This window comes from Crassostrea angulata, chromosome 4, assembly GCF_025612915.1.
Source record: "Crassostrea angulata isolate pt1a10 chromosome 4, ASM2561291v2, whole genome shotgun sequence".
In the NCBI taxonomy this organism is placed as follows: domain Eukaryota; kingdom Metazoa; phylum Mollusca; class Bivalvia; order Ostreida; family Ostreidae; genus Magallana; species Magallana angulata.
The window spans coordinates 33081467-33101627 of NC_069114.1; the positions used below are offsets into that span (position 1 = coordinate 33081467).

The 20161-nt window shown below is 33.0% G+C and overlaps 2 protein-coding genes and 1 pseudogene across 3 annotated transcripts; 2 read left to right on the forward strand and 1 right to left on the reverse strand.

Annotated features, from left to right (window-relative positions):
- The first annotated feature begins 9742 nt into the window (after positions 1-9742).
- LOC128180853 (uncharacterized) lies at positions 9743-13048 on the forward strand (annotated as a pseudogene).
- Positions 13049-13482: 434 nt separating this feature from the next.
- On the reverse strand, positions 13483-16750 carry LOC128180848 (uncharacterized). Its single transcript, XM_052849007.1, has 7 exons — positions 16694-16750; positions 16397-16504; positions 15797-15934; positions 15365-15447; positions 15070-15168; positions 14676-14788; positions 13483-14361 (listed from the first exon to the last, which is right to left on the reverse strand). The coding sequence occupies exons 2-7, from the start codon at positions 16477-16479 to the stop codon at positions 13483-13485; spliced, it is 1395 nt and encodes a 464-aa protein (XP_052704967.1). The 5' UTR covers positions 16480-16504; positions 16694-16750.
- An 81-nt stretch (positions 16751-16831) lies between these two features.
- On the forward strand, positions 16832-20066 carry LOC128180849 (uncharacterized). Of its 2 annotated transcripts, none has more exons than XM_052849008.1 (5): positions 16832-16979; positions 17254-17342; positions 17905-17991; positions 18443-18886; positions 19381-20066. In XM_052849008.1, the coding sequence occupies exons 1-5, from the start codon at positions 16963-16965 to the stop codon at positions 20064-20066; spliced, it is 1323 nt and encodes a 440-aa protein (XP_052704968.1). In that variant the 5' UTR covers positions 16832-16962. The 2 variants fall into 2 exon arrangements, with proteins under 2 accessions (XP_052704968.1, XP_052704969.1); XM_052849009.1 differs by having other exon boundaries at positions 18443-18874.
- The last annotated feature ends 95 nt before the right edge of the window (positions 20067-20161 follow it).

The following is a 20161-nucleotide window of genomic DNA, read 5'->3' on the forward strand; positions in this document are numbered from 1 at the left end:
AATGGCGTTTTTGGAATTGTATATATATAAACGATGATTTTTTTTCACACTAGTTTCTTTCTACATTAGGCTTTAATAAAGAAAAAGTAAAATTAATAAGTGTTATTCTTTTCTTTCAGTAATGTTTATTTTCATACACATTTCATATATTAGGTTGTTGGACATGAAAAAAGATAAAGATTGTAGAACATGAAAACAGATAAATATATTGGTCTGGTTTATCAACTTCTAATGTACACGCTTTTTTAAAACTTGAGCCACTTTATGTTTGTTTTAGTCACTGTTTTTTTTCTTTGGAGGTTGATAGTTAGGAGGCGCTCCGTTTGTTTGTTTTTTAACTACATATCCACTGCCGCTCTGTTCTTCGGAACGTTTCATCATTTCCTTATTGTGGATGAAAGATGTTGGAGTTTGAATGTCCTTCAATGCTTGATAAAATTGTCGATATCCGGTAGGAGTTCCTTTTGAATAAGGGGTCAGCGCATGTTTCAGCAAATCGGTGATATGCGAGCCTTCGATGGCGCTGTCTTTGTAAATCAAATTTCCATTGTCTTTCCAAGACAATATGTCACCGCCGTACTGAGTTAAGAATTTAAGCAATCCTTTGGCTTTATTCTGAAATTTAATTGGAATAACGTGTTCCAAGATTTCGAGAACGAGCATCTGAGTGGGAATATCTTTGTCAGTAGGTGCGTCCTTCTCCGTCTCCAAGATTGTCTCCATACTCTTCGGGGGATGATCCTTCCATTGAATCAGTTTTGGGTATTTTTCTTTTGGAACGAGTACTAGTTCTTGAGCCATTTTGAAAAAGATGTAGTGCAGGTTTGATCAGACGAGGTATGATGCTCTGATGCTTTAACAAAAACTTTTTACTTTGAGACTTGTTCACTGTTCTGCTCACAAGGGTACTTATGACATTTTTGTATGGATACAGAGTTTTTATGTACTGCTTAGAGACCGGAATAATCCCCTTGTAAACATTTAACATCACCTCGCACAAAGTCGGCATTTGAGATGGTGTCATGGTCGATAACAGTGCTCGTCGCTGTTTCGTGCTCGTAGTGTATAATAGATCCAGAAAGGACAGAGGCGTTTTAACTACACTACAAATTTATCTTTTCTTCGTCAACTCAAAATGAATACAACAAATATCTTTCCTCACTTAAAATCGCCTTTAATTAAAACTTCTGGTATTATAAACTATTTCAACCCATTTCTAATAATCAATAAACAGGACGACATGAAGGGTGTTTTCTGTTTAAATGTTAACTGCAAGAGGATTTTTTTTTTCATAATCAACATTGATATTATGTAATTAGTATATTTTTTTTCTCATTCTATATTCTAATTAGCAAAAACTATGTAAATAAGGCTCCAAACAAGCAAGTGAGGATGCTTTTCAATAACCTTTTTTATTATGCTTAAACTGTGACTTTTTTTATTATTTTGATGTATACATATATTTAAGGGATAAATCAAAAAAGGTAACAACTTTAAATAAAAAAAGGGGAGGGTTTGTTTTAGCAGCAATAAAATTATATCACTTACTAGGGACACTACAAATTTATCTTTTCTTTTCTTCGTCAACTCAAAATGAATCCAACAAATATCTTTCCTCACTAAAATCGCCTTTAATTAAAACTTCTGGTATTATAAACTATTTCCGCCAAACTCTAATAATTAATAAACAGGACGACATGAAGGGTGTTTTTATATTCAAATATTAACTGCAAGAGGATTTTATTTATTATCAACAGTGTATATTAGTATATATCTGTTTTTTAGCCTATATACTTCAATATTACAGAAAATATGTAGATAGGGCTCCCCACAAGCAAATGAGGATGATATTTAGGACATTTTTTTTTAATTGCTCAAACTGTGACTTTTTTGGTTATTTTGATGCATACATATATTTAAGAGATGAATCAAAAAAGGTAACACTTTAAATAAAAAAAGGGAAGGGTTTGTTTTAGCAGTATATTAGTATAGGACATTTTTTTTAATTGCTCAAACTGTGACTTTTTTGGTTATTTTGCTGCATACATATATTTAAGAGATGAATCAAAAAAGGTAACACTTTAAATAAAAAAAGGGAAGGGTTTGTTTTAGCAGCAATAAAATTATATCACTTACTAGGGACACTACAAATTTATCTTTTCTTTTCTTCGTCAACTCAAAATGAATCCAACAAATATCTTTCCTCACTAAAATCGCCTTTAATTAAAACTTCTGGTATTATAAACTATTTCCGCCAAACTCTAATAATTAATAAACAGGACGACATGAAGGGTGTTTTAATGAGGATGATATTTAGGACATTTTTTTTTAATTGCTCAAACTGTGACTTTTTTGGTTATTTTGATGCATACATATATTTAAGAGATGAATCAAAAAAGGTAACACTTTAAATAAAAAAAGGGAAGGGTTTGTTTTAGCAGTATATTAGTATAGGACATTTTTTGTAATTGCTCAAACTGTGACTTTTTTGGTTATTTTGCTGCATACATATATTTAAGAGATGAATCAAAAAAGGTAACACTTTAAATAAAAAAAGGGAAGGGTTTGTTTTAGCAGCAATAAAATTATATCACTTACTAGGGACACTACAAATTTATCTTTTCTTTTCTTCGTCAACTCAAAATGAATCCAACAAATATCTTTCCTCACTAAAATCGCCTTTAATTAAAACTTCTGGTATTATAAACTATTTCCGCCAAACTCTAATAATTAATAAACAGGACGACATGAAGGGTGTTTTTATATTCAAATATTAACTGCAAGAGGATTTTATTTATTATCAACAGTGTATATTAGTATATATCTGTTTTTTAGCCTATATACTTCAATATTACAGAAAATATGTAGATAGGGCTCCCCACAAGCAAATGAGGATGATATTTAGGACATTTTTTTTAATTGCTCAAACTGTGACTTTTTTGGTTATTTTGATGCATACATATATTTAAGAGATGAATCAAAAAAGGTAACACTTTATTTAGGACATTTTTTTTAATTGCTCAAACTGTGACTTTTTTGGTTATTTTGATGCATACATATATTTAAGAGATGAATCAAAAAAGGTAACACTTTAAATAAAAAAAAGGGAAGGGTTTGTTTTAGCATACATATATTTAAGAGATGAATCAAAAAAGGTAACACTTTAAATAAAAAAAAGGGAAGGGTTTGTTTTAGCAGTATATTAGTATAGGACATTTTTTTTAATTGCTCATTATCAACAGTGTATATTAGTATATATCTGTTTTTTAGCCTATATACTTCAATATTACAGAAAATATGTAGATAGGGCTCCCCACAAGCAAATGAGGATGATATTTAGGACATTTTTTTTAATTGCTCAAACTGTGACTTTTTTGGTTATTTTGATGCATACATAGGTTTGTTTTAGCAGTATATTAGTATAGGACATTTTTTTTAATTGCTCAAACTGTGACTTTTTTGGTTATTTTGCTGCATACATATATATATCTGTTTTTTAGCCTATATACTTCAATATTACAGAAAATATGTAGATAGGGCTCCCCACAAGCAAATGAGGATGATATTTAGGACATTTTTTTTAATTGCTCAAACTGTGACTTTTTTGGTTATTTTGATGCATACATATATTTAAGAGATGAATCAAAAAAGGTAACACTTTAAATAAAAAAAAGGGAAGGGTTTGTTTTAGCAGTATATTAGTATAGGACATTTTTTTTAATTGCTCAAACTGTGACTTTTTTGGTTATTTTGCTGCATACATATTCAAATATTAACTGCAAGAGGATTTTATTTATTATCAACAGTGTATATTAGTATATATCTGTTTTTTAGCCTATATACTTCAATATTACAGAAAATATGTAGATAGGGCTCCCCACAAGCAAATGAGGATGATATTTAGGACATTTTTTTTAATTGCTCAAACTGTGACTTTTTTGGTTATTTTGATGCATACATATATTTAAGAGATGAATCAAAAAAGGTAACGGACATTTTTTTTTAATTGCTCAAACTGTGACTTTTTTGGTTATTTTGATGCATACATATATTTAAGAGATGAATCAAAAAAGGTAACACTTTAAATAAAAAAAAGGGAAGGGTTTGTTTTAGCAGTATATTAGTATAGGACATTTTTTTTAATTGCTCAAACTGTGACTTTTTTGGTTATTTTGCTGCATACATATATTTAAGAGATGAATCAAAAAAGGTAACACTTTAAATAAAAAAAGGGAAGGGTTTGTTTTAGCAGTATATTAGTATATTTCTGTTTTTTAGCCTATATACTTCAATATTACAGAAAATATGTAGATAGGGCATACATATATTTAAGAGATGAATCAAAAAAGGTAACACTTTAAATAAAAAAAAGGGAAGGGTTTGTTTTAGCAGTATATTAGTATAGGACATTTTTTTTAATTGCTCAAACTGTGACTTTTTTGGTTATTTTGCTGCATACATATATTTAAGAGATGAATCAAAAAAGGTAACACTTTAAATAAAAAAAGGGAAGGGTTTGTTTTAGCAGTATATTAGTATATTAGTATAGGACATTTTTTTTAATTGCTCAAACTGTGACTTTTTTGGTTATTTTGCTGCATACATATATTTAAGAGATGAATCAAAAAAGGTAACACTTTAAATAAAAAAAGGGAAGGGTTTGTTTTAGCAGTATATTAGTATATTTCTGTTTTTTAGCCTATATACTTCAATATTACAGAAAATATGTAGATAGGGCTCCCCACAAGCAAATGAGGATGATATTTAGGACATTTTTTTTAATTGCTCAAACTGTGACTTTTTTGGTTATTTTGATGCATTGCTCAAACTGTGACTTTTTTGGTTATTTTGATGCATACATATATTTAAGAGATGAATCAAAAAAGGTAACAGTATATTAGTATATTTCTGTTTTTTAGCCTATATACTTCAATATTACAGAAAATATGTAGATAGGGCTCCCCACAAGCAAATGAGGATGATATTTAGGACATTTTTTTTAATTGCTCAAACTGTGAATCAAAAAAGGTAACACTTTAAATAAAAAAAGGGAAGGGTTTGTTTTAGCAGCAATAAAATTATATCTCTTACTAGAGACACTACAAATTCATCTTTTCTTCGGCAACTCAAAATGAATCCAACAAATATCTTTCCTTACTTAAAATCGCCTTTAATTAAAACTTCTGGTATTAAAAAACTATTTCCGCCCAATTCTAATAATCAATAAATAGGACGATATGAAGGGTGTTTTCTGTTCAAATGTTAACTACAGGAGGATTCTTTTAATTTTCAACAGTGTATAATAGTCTATTTTTTTAAAAGCTTAAATACTTTAATATTACAAAAAATATGTAGATAAGGCTCCCCACAAGCAGAGAGAGATATGCGAGTGAGAAGGGAGAGATTATGAGATTATAGACCTATTTTTGTCAAAAAATAAAAATGATAAAAATATATACCTATACCCGGTACATGTATATGCCACTGATTAAAAAGGTTGTCAGTTACTAGATTCTTTTTGTATTTCTTGTTCTTTCTTCATACTATTGAACAACGGCAGAAAATAACTTTTACCGAGTCCAACATTGAAGTTTGGGAGTTTTTGAAGGAATTCTCTCACCCCTCATTTATGTTAAATAAAGAACACGAGCAAGCTCATGCGTCCACATTACTTGACCATGCTACATATGGGTCATTTTTAAAAAAGTGGATTTTCTCAAGCACCACTTGTTAAAAAACAAAGTACTTAAAGTACTTAAAACCAAATTGGATTTATCATATATTGTATTATGCATATCATGTTGTCAGGACATAACAAAAATCTTCCGGACAAGTAATAAATAACACAAAAGACACATTTTAAATGTTGAGACATCTTATTTACTGAATTCAGCCTACTCAGTCTCAATTTCATAGACAATTGATTTTAATTAGTTATTTTGTACAAAAGATTGTTCCAATTCTTCTTTTTTCGGTGTTTTCAAGTTTTTACAAAACATTTTGTACATTGTATACAAAACATGAATTGTTTTCGTTGTCATCACTCAACCACTTTCGTTCTCATCCCTTTTTTTGGCTCAACAATGCCGGTAATCACATATTGGTCTTCGGCAATAGCGTCGTGTTCCAGTTTTAGGCCCGTTAACTTTTCCTCTTCTTCAAATACATCCTTACATTGAGGAATGCATTCGAGACGATTTTTAAATCCTAATCTGTAAAAAAGATTGGGTCTTCTAAGTTTTCCCCATATTTCCGTCTTTTTATCAGGTTGCTTGGCATGCTTTATTTGTTCTTTAGAATTGCGGATGGTCCTCTTAATGTTGGTTAAACTTAAACAAAAGTCTTTGTTCACCGTACTTTTTGGGAACGCTTTTTCTGTTATCCATTTGATGGTCAAATACTCGAATTCAACATAGGAGAGTAGGGACAAATTGTTGGTAAACATTTTTTTGTTATACATCATTGCCAAGTACGGGGTGTTTGTAAAAGGGTGATAAAATTTATTTTTTCTAATTGTGTTTCCTCTTGATACCGTGTCTAGCGTTAGAAATATTTGGTTTGAAATGGGATGACGTACTCTTCCAATCATCTGTAACATTTCTCCGATGGGAGGGGTGACCCATTCTGCATTTTTGTTCACATTAGAAATCACTCCATAGACGCAATAAAAATGATTGCGAATGTCGATGGAGTGTCCTGCTGATATGGCCGATGTGTAAACGACCACGTCGTACTTTAAGAAATCAGGGATGTTGGAGTTAAAGGTCGAATTGCTCTGAATAGCGAGAACTCTTTTGTTGCTAAACAATTTTACAATGGTGTCGACCCACACCCTTGTAGGAACGGCAACGGCAATTTTTTTCCCCTGATCATGCACGTGGTGCATCATGTTTAATAAAAATGCGTTACCATAGTTCAAGGGGGTCCTTGTATTGTCGTCCGTGACTTCTATGTACTTTCCAAATGTGTATTTATCGTTAAATAGCGGTACGATGACTTTGGATTGGACAGGACCGGCAACTAATTGCAAAGCATTTATGGATTTTTTTTCACCCACTCTTTGAAATTGTTGTAAACTTTCGGGAGAAGACAATCGGACTGGAAAATTACATTCTTCCCCATGTTTCAACATTTCGCACATGCCTCTTGTAAGAATGAGTGTAGAAGTACTAAACATGGCATCCATAATCAAGACTTTAGACCTTAAGCTAGAAACAAATTCCCCAAGAAGGTCTAGAGTTTCAAATGGATCCACGTCCTCCATTTCTAAATTTCCCATAGTGGTCTCGGCTTCGTCAATCACCACGAGGTCGTAATCGTTATCTTTGACCTTGCCAAGTGAATTGATTACGACCACGTGAACGGTTGTTCCTTCTTCATTAAAATAGGTCGTGGGCGAGGTTACTATTTCTACATTATCCTTAACGGATAACCCCTCTTTAATTCTCTTCCTCAGTTCTTCAGCCAGTTTTCTTCTTCCTATCACGTACAATACCTTTGATCCCGATTGTAGTTTTTTTATCAATTGTATTGCATGGTGGGTTTTTCCGGAGCCCATTATACCCGAAATTAATTCAACGACGCTTTTGTTGTTTAGGTCTAAACGCGAAAAGTCTGTGACCTCGTTGAACGTTGGCATTGGTTTGCACAGCATTTCTGGAATGCCTTTTTTCCAAACGGGTTCATACATGTACTCATTGTATACTTCGGTTGGAAAAGAAGACACATCGATGTTCAAACCGATCCTTTTTAAAAACGCCATGTGTTTTGACCGACATATAAGATCAATTTTAGAAACAATGAAATTGTAGTTTCTCTCAGCCTTGTCAGACAGTGAATGGTTCATCCATTGAATGACGCGTTCTTTGGGCGGATCGTAGATGGCTATCACGGCATTTAAGAATCGAAAATACCAATTGAAATTTCGGCGACGTAGCATTTTTCCATCTATTTCGAACCATTGATTTACTTTAAGATTCTCAAAATATTCCATGGTTTCAACGTCTTTTAAACACCGAGCATCGTCTCTGCTCGGTAGCACCGTGTCGATGTAATGCTGTTTTTGCCTTGGCGTAAAAGGGTCCTCCATGTGAATTAATCTTTGAAATTCTTCATCTTTGGGAAGTGTTACCATTACGCATTTACCATTTGTAGCAAATCGACCACAAATAAAAATGGGATCCAGCAAACACTCGTACCCCTCTAATTCCTCTACTATCTCAAACGGAGAACAATCTGCCTCCGGTTTCGTCTGCCCTGGAAGTCTCATCAACCTGTTTTTAGTATAAACAGCGCCGTCATAGGCAAAATTATACATTCTTTTGGACAAAATTTTGTAATCCGATATTTCCTCTATTTTCTCTCCGTCTTCATGCTCTGAAACCCAACTCTTAAATGCTTTCATAAAAGAAGCATGCTCTTCTTTATTTTTAAAAAGAAGAGTTTCGTAAATAACATGGTATGAATGTTTGTATTTAACTTCTTCTAACCCGGTATCATGGTTATTTATTTTCTTTACTCTGGATCCCTTTGTTACGAAAAGATTGGATTTTACATTATAGTGCCAACGTTTAAGAAAGCGGTCAAACAAGTCTAATACGATATAGAGTTTGTCATTATTGTTTGATTCCTTTGGATCGCTCATCCATTCTACGTCAAAATAATGGCGTCTTTTTTCATCTCGCACCACCTCGTAAAAATTTTTATTATCCTTGACTATCATTTCCATCAACTCGTGTTCGTTACATACATGATCTCGCGATCGATGAAAAGAACCACATTGAGCAAATCTATACTGCTTATAAGGTGATGAACTGGAAACGTCCTGTGCAATTCTAACTTGCCCGATATTACATTGATAAGGCCCCATTTTCTTACCTTTGGATAACATTTCAATAAATTTATCCATTTGCCTTTGACAGTCTTCTTCTTTTTTGAAAGGTTTTTCGCTGTTGTATCCATGCATAGACCACTTGCAGATATCTTTAATGTCTTTCATGTCCTTGTTTTTTACTCTCTGAAGGTCGACATTAAACTTTTTTTTCATCCGCTGTTCAAAACTTTGAATCGTTATTACTTTGTGTGTATTGTTGGTCAATGTTAAATATTTACTATCCACGGTAATGTTGACTCGTGTTTTTGTTTTTATCCATTGAATCATTTTATCAAATTGCGATTTAAGTATAAAAACCGCCAAAAACATAACACTTCTTTCACTGTTAATTTTAATTCGCATATTTTTTTAAAATTATATAGGTCAGGCTCTCTACAAGCAAGTGAGGATGATTTTAATTAGTTTTTTCTTTGGTCTAAAACTGTTACTTTTTTATTTGTAAGATTTTAAATTAAAAAAGGGTTTGTTTTAGCAGCAATAAAATTATATCACTTACTAGGGACAGTACAAATTTATCCTTCCTTTTCAACTTGAAATGAATCCAACAAAAATATTTCCTTACTGAAAATCGCCTTTTATTAAATCTTCCGGTAAAATAACCTACTTCCGCCCAACTCTAACAATCAAAAAACAGAATGACATGAAGTGTGTTTTCTGTTCAAATGTTAACAGCAAGAGGATAAAACAACGTTTCTCCCCGTCTTTTATAAACTTTTAGCAATCCTGCTCATGCGCAATAAACCAGCCAATCAGATTATCCAACATTCTATATTTAGAGGTCACGTCATCAAGCTAAGGGTCGGAAAGTCTCGTCATGTGACCCGCGAGATATAACGAGAAAACGTACTTCCGGGCAGTTGCTGCAATAATGGCGCTATCAATAATATACTGGGCTCGATATGTAGATGGTCATACAAAGCTTACTAGGAAGAGCGAGAAAGCCGTGGATAGCGACAGGGTGTTAAAGTTCGTTTTAGACAAAGAATGTCACGTGATATCGGCGGTGGTTCAAGCTTCAATGCGAGACACTTCATACAAAGTTCAGGTATGTACAAAATATTTAGCCGTCTTCATCCCTACATTTAATCAACCAGGGTAAAACTATGCATCGAATTTTTTCTTTAAGTTAACAGTATCGCTTTCTGCGATCAAGAAATGTGCTACATTGTATATTTTTAACCTTAAGTTCGTCATTGTTGCCGTTGTAAATAACCCCTACCCCCACTTTTAGTCTTTAATAGATATATTTGTTTTTAATAATATATATAAGTATTTCCCACTATAAATACAATATGTCAATATATTCATACACGCAAAGTTGCTTCACAGACATTTCATTAATTTTTTACAAAGATATTTCTGGAAAATGAAGATGATGATGCAGGAACAATTATATCATCAACCTGTGAATGCCCTATGGGTCAGTTTCGCTGCCACCATGTAGCTGCTGCACTTCTGTTTGGGTAATCATTACTAATCTATTATCATACACATGTAAATCAGCATTCTTGTGTTAATCATGGTTGTAATAAGTGTTAAATGTATATTGTCAGCTGATTTTTTGCATTCCAGTGTGTATTAAGTTCAGTTTAAAGAATAAATCTATATGATAGCTTATCTAAACATTGGGATTAATGATGATATTTAAGATATAAAAGAGCAAGTAAGACAGATGTGAAGTGCAGCTGGATCAAGCATCCAAAATCGGCACCTCCCAAATCCACAACAACCATGGCGGAAATGTATCCACCCAGGCAACAAGATTATAGGTAAATCACCAGGACACTTATGCAATATATTTTGTTAAAATGTCAGTGCTGGGCAAAATCAGATTTTTATAAACCATAATGATACCATTTCTATAAAATGTGAATTCAGAGCATTAAAAAGAGAGATGACAGATGCCGACAGATCATATTTGTATGATCAGCTAGGTCTTTTGGGTAGATTTACAGGTTTGATCAATAATTATCATTTTATCCCTGTTTGAGGGAAAACTGTTTCCTCTAATTGAGGCCCTTTTATTTTTACGTAAATATTGTATTAATGTTGTGCATGGATATGAATTTATTTTCAAAAAAGCCTTTGTTTCTTTCAGTTTGCATGTGCATGTAACAAAAATTATTGAACTTTTCAAGCTGAACACCTTTTTGTAAATATGAATTAATTGTCCGCCATATTTCTCTTTTACCACTGTTATCCCTACATCCCCTTTAAAAGCTGCAGCTCTCATATCAGTTAAAAGTATATCGCTGAAGAGGTCTCACCCGTGAGGATGTAAATCTTGCTTCGCAATGCTATTTACAAATAGAATTTGCACATATAATATTTAAAGAAATAAATGCATAAAATCCAAAGACCATGAAAGGAACACTAAATGTCGGCCACAAGTTAAAATCAAAGGGTTTATATACCTGTAGATATATACTTGTGTGACTGTGCTTATTTACAGGTGGTGTTCAGCTTTAAGAAACATTCATTAAATGAATATTTCAACAACTGATATGTAAAGAAAATTATCTATGCAGGAAAAATGATCTCGCAACATAATTCATCTTTCTGTTAAATATGGTAAACCTAATGACATATATTCCAATTGACACAAGCATTGTCGAGAAATTTTTTTATCAAGGCAATATCATTTTTTTTTTATATACATAATTGTCACACTTACACCTATATTGATTACACATGTTCATATGAAAACTATGACATCCTTTTGTTGGCCATATGATTTCTTTATTTAATCTTTGCAGCTATGCATTGGATTTTGTCTAAAGAACCTGAATGTGAGGAAATGCCAGCATTACTTATTGAGGACCAGCTTACAAGTGAAGAGTACATGAATGCCCAGTGCAAGTCTTCATATCTGAGGTACTTTTGAAATTATAATAATGGTACTGCTCTCTTTCTCTCTCTCTCTCTCTCTCATCTCTCAATCTATAAATATGTAATAATAAATTTTTTTTCTGGTTCATTGCAATAGGGATAAGCTTGTTATTTCTTCGGAAAATGTCATTAAGACTGCATGGATGACTACAGGTCAACGAGAGAATTCGTTATGGGCAGCTGTTCGCAAGTTACGAATAACTGCATCAAATTTTGGGCAAGTTATCGGAGCTATCAGGAGAAATCGGTAATTCATTGATTTCAACATATATTGATTTCTTAAATAACTATAATCTTTAATCTAAATCTTTTTTATTATAATAAGAAATAATTTAGAATCTTAATTTTATTTTTAGGCTAACTTTATCCTTGAAGAAAAGGTTACTCAGTGCTTACAATCTTGAGAAGAGACCTTCTATTCAGTGGGGACTTACACATGAAAAGGTTGCAATAGATAGCTATTGTAAGCTTTCAGAGGTGTCTGTATTGCAGACAGGTAAACATTTATACTGTCAAACTCAAATCTTGGCATAAAACCTGTTCATCTTCAATGTTCATTTGAATCATTATTATTGATTGAATCATTTTTTTTAATTATGTGATATGAAACTAATTTATGATACAGTTTTTGAAACATTTTATTTTACTTTCAATTAAAGGTATTTGGCTCCATGAATCAGGAGTTCTTGGAGCTTCTCCTGATGGATTTGTCCAGGGTGATCCTAAAACGTGTAATATGAATGTCCACCTTCAAAGTAAACTGACAGCATCACCAGCAATTTTAGAGGTGAAATGTCCGTTTTCAGCAAGAGCGATGTCCATAAAGGATGCTTGTGCAAACTTGAAAGATTTTTTTCTAGGTAGGTTCAGAGATTGATTAGAAAGATTTGCATACAAAACATTATGTTGAGGTTAAAATTAAATACTGTATGTTACCAATAACCCATCCTTAGGTTTGATTGCGTTAATGAAACCTAGTAAATTTTAGCTCTTGTGAGTTTTTCTTTAATAATTTTTCTTAATATTTTAGAGTGCGACTCTGAGGGCACTTTGCGTCTCAAGAGAGCCATGACTATTGGCATCAAGTTCAAGGCCAACTTTATCTAACAGGAACTTCATGTTGTGATTTCGTGGTTTGGACACCAGTCAGTATTGAAGTTATTCGCATTCTTAAAGATGACTCATGGGAATGCCACTTGAAAAACATGATTGAATTTTATTTCAATGTTTTTTTACCCTCTCTTAATTAAAAACTTGGCAGACTGTAATTCAGAAATTTTCTATTTACTGTTTATTTTCCTATTGATACATTAAATTACTCTAGACAAAACAATTCATTTTGTTTAACTGTTTAATTCTGATCAAAGCAAACATCAGCATGTGTCAGTTCACAGTGTGTAAAAGTGGTTAATAACGAAATGACCTTAACTACACATCATCATTCATGTAGTAGTGTACAGCTAAAGTTTAACAAGTGCTACATATATCTACACTCTGCCCCAGATTATTATTTCCAACGCCTGTGTTCATCATTTGACAAGATGGAAGAGGTGTTTCAAAATATTTACATTATAAAATATTTTGAACTTTGAGGCATTAATAAATAAAAAAAATTAAATTTACTATAGGCCTAAGCAAAATGTCAAAGCAAAGATATCTTTGGACATGGTATAAGACATGGTCTGAAGCTCAGAATTACACTAATTAGGAATTTCATATTTATCGGCTATTTCCTTCAGTAGGGGAGATTGCAAATTTACAAGTGCCACACATAATTGAAAAATCTTTGTGGACAAATGTCTGTATTGTGAAGGTATATGGTTTAGAATACAGTAGTTCTTGATTCTTTCAATTGCACGCTCCACGTGAATTCGACTTCTCCCAATCTTGTAACATAACTGTGCTTCTTCCTTTGTAAAATGAGATTTTGATGAAAGGAAAGGTGGTATGTTTAATGTTACACCTGATGGAAGTTTGTCGAAAATGTTAAACCCCTTATCTGCAAGGATCATGTCACCTGGCTTTAACATATCCAAAACTCCACAATGATCGACTATGGCAGCATCAGAGGTGGAACCAGGATAGAGTTCGGAACAATACACAAGTGCCCCGTTTGGTGCTACACAAGTAACAGCCTTTGCTGTATGGCGACTTTTATAGTTGCTATAAGATAAGGACTGGCTGTTCATATTTGAGGGTACATCCTGGGTAATCTCTGTGGCATCCATAGCGATTCTTGCCGAGGAGAACTCCTCGAATGATTTTGGCATTGATCCTTTGCACTTTAACTGGGAAGGTATTCCTACAGTTTTCATCACTCCTTCGAATAGAATTTCATGAAGCGCTGCAACATATGTATTGAAGATATTGGATACTGTAGATTTGCTGGTGTTGAATCTTTCCGCCAAATCTAGATCCCTGAGATTCAGACGCAATTTCATAAGGGTCATAAGGAGTTGGTCACTGGTACTAAATCCTTGTACTGTCCATCCACTGAAATAGTTAAATGGACCCATCCTCTCCAAAACATTGACCAACACATTGAATACCTCGGTGGGAAATGATGTATATAATAGCATCTGTAAATTAAAACATGCATGTCAAATAATTTTATTCATACTATCACTATATTACATGTGATATACTTTTAGTTAGGAATTTTAACCATCTTTTTCAGGTAGAACTAAAAGCTCTATCAGTACATGCAGTATGAAAATGTTATGTTCTACCTGTGAAATCATAGTTATATAGAACAAATTTATCTTTAAGAACTACAATGTATATATATGATTTACAAAATCAACAACTTGATACATTATCTTTTTTCTTTAAAAAAAAACAACATGTATAGAACAGTCAATTTGAATCTGTGGAATACACTCGTGTAACAAACCTTGTCTGGGTCTTGTATTATGTTTCTTATGGTAAAAGGTTGTTTTCTTAATCTTAGAGATTCTAATTCTCTTTGGAGGTCTTTGACTTTTTCTTCCAAATCATTTACACTTTCTGTAATGTTAACAAAAGCTATAAGCAATTTTTTCTTTAAATCTTACTTATGTTGAGAAATGTTTAATAGAGAATATAAGCCTTTGTCTGCAGGCATATAATAGAATAGGTTAATATGCCCATTTCCTCCAAATATAGACATACAGAAAATTGTTATAGAAACTTCATTTTTACTGTAATGTCATATTTTGAGTAATGAAATTTGAAGTTTGCTCATATTTTTCTTTCCCTAATGATTCAAATTATAATTAAGTAATTAATTTATCTAAGAACATGTGTACCCTCTGATGTCTCCGGTAAAGAAACAGCATAGCAGTGATCATGATCAGTGTTGCTGCCTTGCACATCTTTGGACAATGTTTCCACAGGACCTGTTCTATCTGCAAACCAAACAAATTAATTTTATGGTTTTTTTTGTTGTCATTAATGGTTTCATTGTGAAAATGTTTATACTCCATTCTTTATTCACATATATTATTAATTAAGAATATCTCATTTAAAACTTTCGCAAGCAAGACCAAGTATTCTGATGTTTCTGTATGGGAGTAAAGTGTAAGAATATGAAAAACGTATAACCTTCAAAGGAATCTGGAGCATCATTACAGTGTTCATGGTTTGATTTTGCTTTCTCTTCTATTTCTCCTTCAACAAGTCTAAGTCTGTAAAATTGAATGACATACTGTTGCATTTTTTTTTTTTGAAAAATAAAAAAACATTTGCTTCATGTGATTTAAATTGTACCAGTACTTGGAATCGTAAATTATTGTTGATATACATTATTGTGTACAACTTCCTCCCTTTAAGGAGAGAAGGGATATTATTACATGTATAAGTTCATAAGTAAAAATTAAAATTCTCTATCCTACAGCTCAGTGAAATTGTCAAATAAGTAAACACAGAGAGAGATGATTGAGTCAAAAAGTACAAGTCAAGAAGAGTGCTTCCACTGTGTAAAGTAGTACATAAACTTAAACTATACATGGTCAATGTAGAGTTCTAAACATTTACCTTTTTGGCTTAGAATGGTCTGGAAAGCAACCAAGATTTTTGCTATAAGCAAAAATTGTTGGTCCATTTTCCTTTACACCATCCTTAAAATGACAGCTACACAGCCTGTCGTTGGCGGTATAGGCTCTATCTGCTCTCCTGTAAAGACAAGATTAACCATGTTATAACAGAGGATTTTAACATAGGTATAATACAAACTGGACCGCCATCTTTACAAATATTTGGTGGTGGTTTTTTATATTTCTTAACTTTCCTTTTTTTAAAGATTTACTATTTGTTATTTCCTTAAAATTTAAAACAATTCAAAATGCCTATTGCGCCAATCACCCTCATCAACCTAGCTATTCTTCTCTCGCGCACAAACACATCACATGCATCCAACTATATTTAATATTATCACAAAAGAATTATGCTGCAAATTTAACTCAGACTTGGCGATGTAAAGTACAGTTTGAAAGATCTCGTTACAAAACTAAATCCATTAACTTTTCACGTGGAAATGACAGTACAGTGGACTTTAGCATAAACACTGCACCGTGACCTTGAATTACGCTTTTCTTATCTACTTTCAAAATAAAACAGGTGAAATTGCATATTTACCTGCACCTCTGTATCCACTTATTCCTTTCCTTCGGATTTGTTGGAAATCTAAACAAGCTGCACGTCCTTTTCGCCCCTGTCATTAGCTGCAGGACTGTAGCTCCCGGTCTGAAAAAATTCGGATGGACGACCTGGGAGCTACAGTTCCTCCCATAGTAAAAAACTGCAATTTACGGCGCACAAAAAATTGCGCTAGTTTTGGACTTATTAACCTTATTTTCATACAAATTCTGTACAAATCTTTGATCCCAAAAAATTCCTCGGACATTTTTCTACAGATATCGTCACTTCACTTACTTCTGATAGTCTTTTAAACACCATCACCAGCCCTGTAAATTAAAGAGGTGCAAGTTTGTTTACATTTAAAAATGACGACTCTCGATCTCGACGTAAATTAGCATCCTTCTTTTTCCGAGGTCGGTTATCATGAGGCCGGTTCGATTTGCTCTTCTAAATACCGAAGAAGAGTCTTCCGCTTTAAGAAAACGTGTTCGTTTTATCTAAAACTACTTCCGGTAGATCTTCTGCCTCTTCCATCCCGCGAGCAGAAGAGACTGGAAAACAATATGGCGGATGATGGCGGGTAAGTAAAATTATGGAAAGATTTTCAAAAATGTTTATTATTAGTAGTAGTTAATCGGATAAAATTATCAACAATATGTATAAAATATGCATTTGTAATGTCAAAAAGATAATTAACAGATTAATAAAGTATTTTAAGGTAGCAGTTAACCAGTTAACGTGGTTTATAAAAAGGGTTTCAAGTTATGGCATGAGTGGAAAGTACAGCGAATGCGTGTATCGTTTAAATTATTGCTATGTTAATGCATTTGATTTAATGATTTTATTTTTTATAGATTCACGAATGTCAACGTTACTTTGGGGAACGGAAAACTTGTATCTGTCCAAGTATCGCCAGAGTTGTTTGGGCACTTTACCTCATCAGGTTTTTATTCTTTAGCATACAATTAACGTGAACACATTTTTAAACATTACACATGCATGTTTATTATAATACCTTATACCTATAATACTTGTATCTACAGGCACGTAGCATCGTTTTTGAAAGTGGGGGGGGGGGGGGGGCAGACTCATCCAAAAAATCATGACAAGCAAAAAAAAAAAAAAGGGAATTTTTTAAGTTCCCCAAAATCTTCAAATTCCAAATCGGGGGGGGGGGGGGGGGGGGGGGGGGGCTGGTGTAGTATAGCCTTTAACTTCAATTTCACTACTCATTTCCTTATTTTCAAATCAATTTTTTACATACTCCCAAAAAAGTGGGGGTGGGGGGGGGGGGGCCAAAAATTGTTCCTGCGAGAAAAAGTGGGGGGGGGGGGCCTGGCCCCCCCCCCCCCCCCCCCCTGATGCTACGTGCCTGATCTATTATAGATGTAACGTTAATAAACAATTCTCACACTTAGAACTAATTCTACAAATTAAATAGTAATTTAATATTTATTTTTTTATTAAGTTAATTTGCATTCGTAGAATATATATTTTTATAACAGATCCTGATTTAAAACAGTTGGCTAAACAACTCATCATACAAGCAGCTATGGAGAAAGATAGTGAAGCAGAATGTGAAGAATTGCCAGGTATTTTTTCAGACATTATTTCTCCTTAAGTTTATAAAAAGGCATACTATCCTAAAGTCTGTCTCAAGATATTTTGGCCACACATTTTCTAAAATTATTCTATATCAAAATTCTTTAATTTTAATTTTATTTAATATTTTATTTATAAATACCTCTGGATTCAAATGATGTTCATTCAATAGCATGAAAAATCCAAAGATTTTCCCTTTAAATGCCCCCTCTACCTTGTCAGATTTCAATACACAGCTACATGTACAAATTAAAGGTCTACAGGGATTTTGAATTGCAAAAGAGATAAAAATACCCTGATCGTATATCATTGAAAAATTGTGCAAGGTAGTCCGAGTTAAACTTCCAAATGGAGAAAAGGTGTCAACATTTCCCATTATAAATCTCTGTAACAAATCTGTTTTCAGTTTTTTAACTGATTTTTCTCTTGTCATTTTTGTAGACATTCCAACTGTTCCACAGACCCCAGAGAATTCACCGAAGCCTACACCATCAGGCATTTTTACATACGAACAAACTATCTTTTTAATTTCTGCCTACAAGGAGAGAAAAGAAAAGTTCTTATCACCCACTCACAAGAAAAAAGCACTGTGGCTAGAAATCACAGAAGAGTTAAACAAATGTTTTAAAACTGAGTTCACTGTGGCCCAAGTTGAAGGCAGATGGAAAACACAACTTAGTGCGTACAAGAGGCATCAAACCGACCAGGCTAAGTCAGGGAATGAAAGGAAAGAATTTCTGTATGAAGAGGAATTCCAGGATATCTTCAGTGATCGACATGATATAAATCCAAAGTTTGTGGTTTCATCTTTATCCTCAAGCTCAGATAGTGGAAGTTTCACTCAAGATGAGCCCTGCACAAGCTCAAGTTCTGGTGAGCCAGCAGGTATCACAGATCCCCAGCCCAAAAAGAAAAGGAAAATTTCTTCCAGATCTAATTCTTCTCAAGTTATCCATTTTTTGGAAGATTATGTTGAAAATCAAAATAAAAAAAATGAAGAAAATATGAAAAAAATTGAGAAAATGCATGAGGAGAAAATGAAAATATTTAGTGGTTTCCTCTCAGTTTTTAAGAGTATGAAAGATTAAAATATTCATGTCTTCAAATCTCTGTTAAGCATTGAAATGTAGGTCTATGAATTCTGATGTAATGTTTTGATTTGTTTCTGCTTTATATGGTCTTTTTCCATCATGCTGTTTTCAAATATGGTATTTCATATTGTATTGTATCGTATTTCCAAACTTGTTGTATTTTTTAATTGATATTTAGTTATTCACCAGTAACTGACTTTCCATTTCAAGATTTGAAAATTATCTGTAATTTATAGAACTGCTACGTTGGGTGCAACAATTTGATGTGTTTACTATTTTCTTTTACAGGATATGCATATTTATGCCACTTGCCTCCAGAAATAATATGCAAAATATTGACATACATTCCAATTCCAGAGTTGTACCATTCTGTATCTAAAGTTTGCAGTTCCATGAATTGTCTTTTTAAGAGTGGCCTTGTATGGAATTCAATAACTGACTTGAATTTTTTCAATGAAGGAATGAAAGATATATTCACTGTAGAATTTTTGAAACTTTTTGAAAATTGTGTTAACCTTACCATTGATGCAACACTTCTGCAAGATTGTGATTTTTTGGGTAGTTTCAAAAATTTGAAATGTTTGGATATCAGGGGTTCCAAAAACGAAAATATTTGCAATGAAAACATTGTTAAAAATTTATCTAAGTGCAGATCTATGGAGAAACTCTTCATTAGCAGTTTGCCAAACTTGAGTGATGATGGTCTGTTGTCATTATCTAAGGAGATGGGGGGAACACTGAAGTATTTACAAATTCGTAACTCTGCAGAGATCAGGCCAGAAACTTTTCAGGTTTTGATGAAAAATCTAAAGTGTATTAAGGCCATCAGTGTGACTCCTTCTGGAGATTATGAAAAGTGGGCAAAAGTTCTAAATGAAAATGCTGTAAGGTGCAGTTTTGGGCATGAAATTCTTGATTTTGTTCCAAAGCGATATCTTGTATATGACAGAATGTTTTACTCTCTGTTGCCCTAAATGATTGTTAAAAATTCTCTGTGGAAGTTGAAGTGTGATTTAACATGCCCTTTAGTGGGCTTTTTCAGTCGCTGTATGTGAATATGTATGCGAGA

Bases quoted from the DNA above. Each gene is read 5' to 3' on its own strand.
- LOC128180848 (XM_052849007.1), bottom strand. From the start codon at position 16,479: ATGACAGGGGCGAAAAGGACGTGCAGCTTGTTTAGATTTCCAACAAAT. The intron at 15,448-15,796 runs GTAAATGTTTAG...TCAATTTTACAG, and splicing joins GACCATTCTAAGCCAAAAAG to ACTTAGACTTGTTGAAGGAG. The intron at 14,789-15,069 runs GTACACATGTTC...TTAACATTACAG, and splicing joins TTTACCGGAGACATCAGAGG to AAAGTGTAAATGATTTGGAA.
- LOC128180849 (XM_052849008.1), top strand. The intron at 17,343-17,904 runs GTTTTTATTCTT...TTTTTATAACAG, and splicing joins TGGGCACTTTACCTCATCAG to ATCCTGATTTAAAACAGTTG. The intron at 17,992-18,442 runs GTATTTTTTCAG...TCATTTTTGTAG, and splicing joins AGAATGTGAAGAATTGCCAG to ACATTCCAACTGTTCCACAG.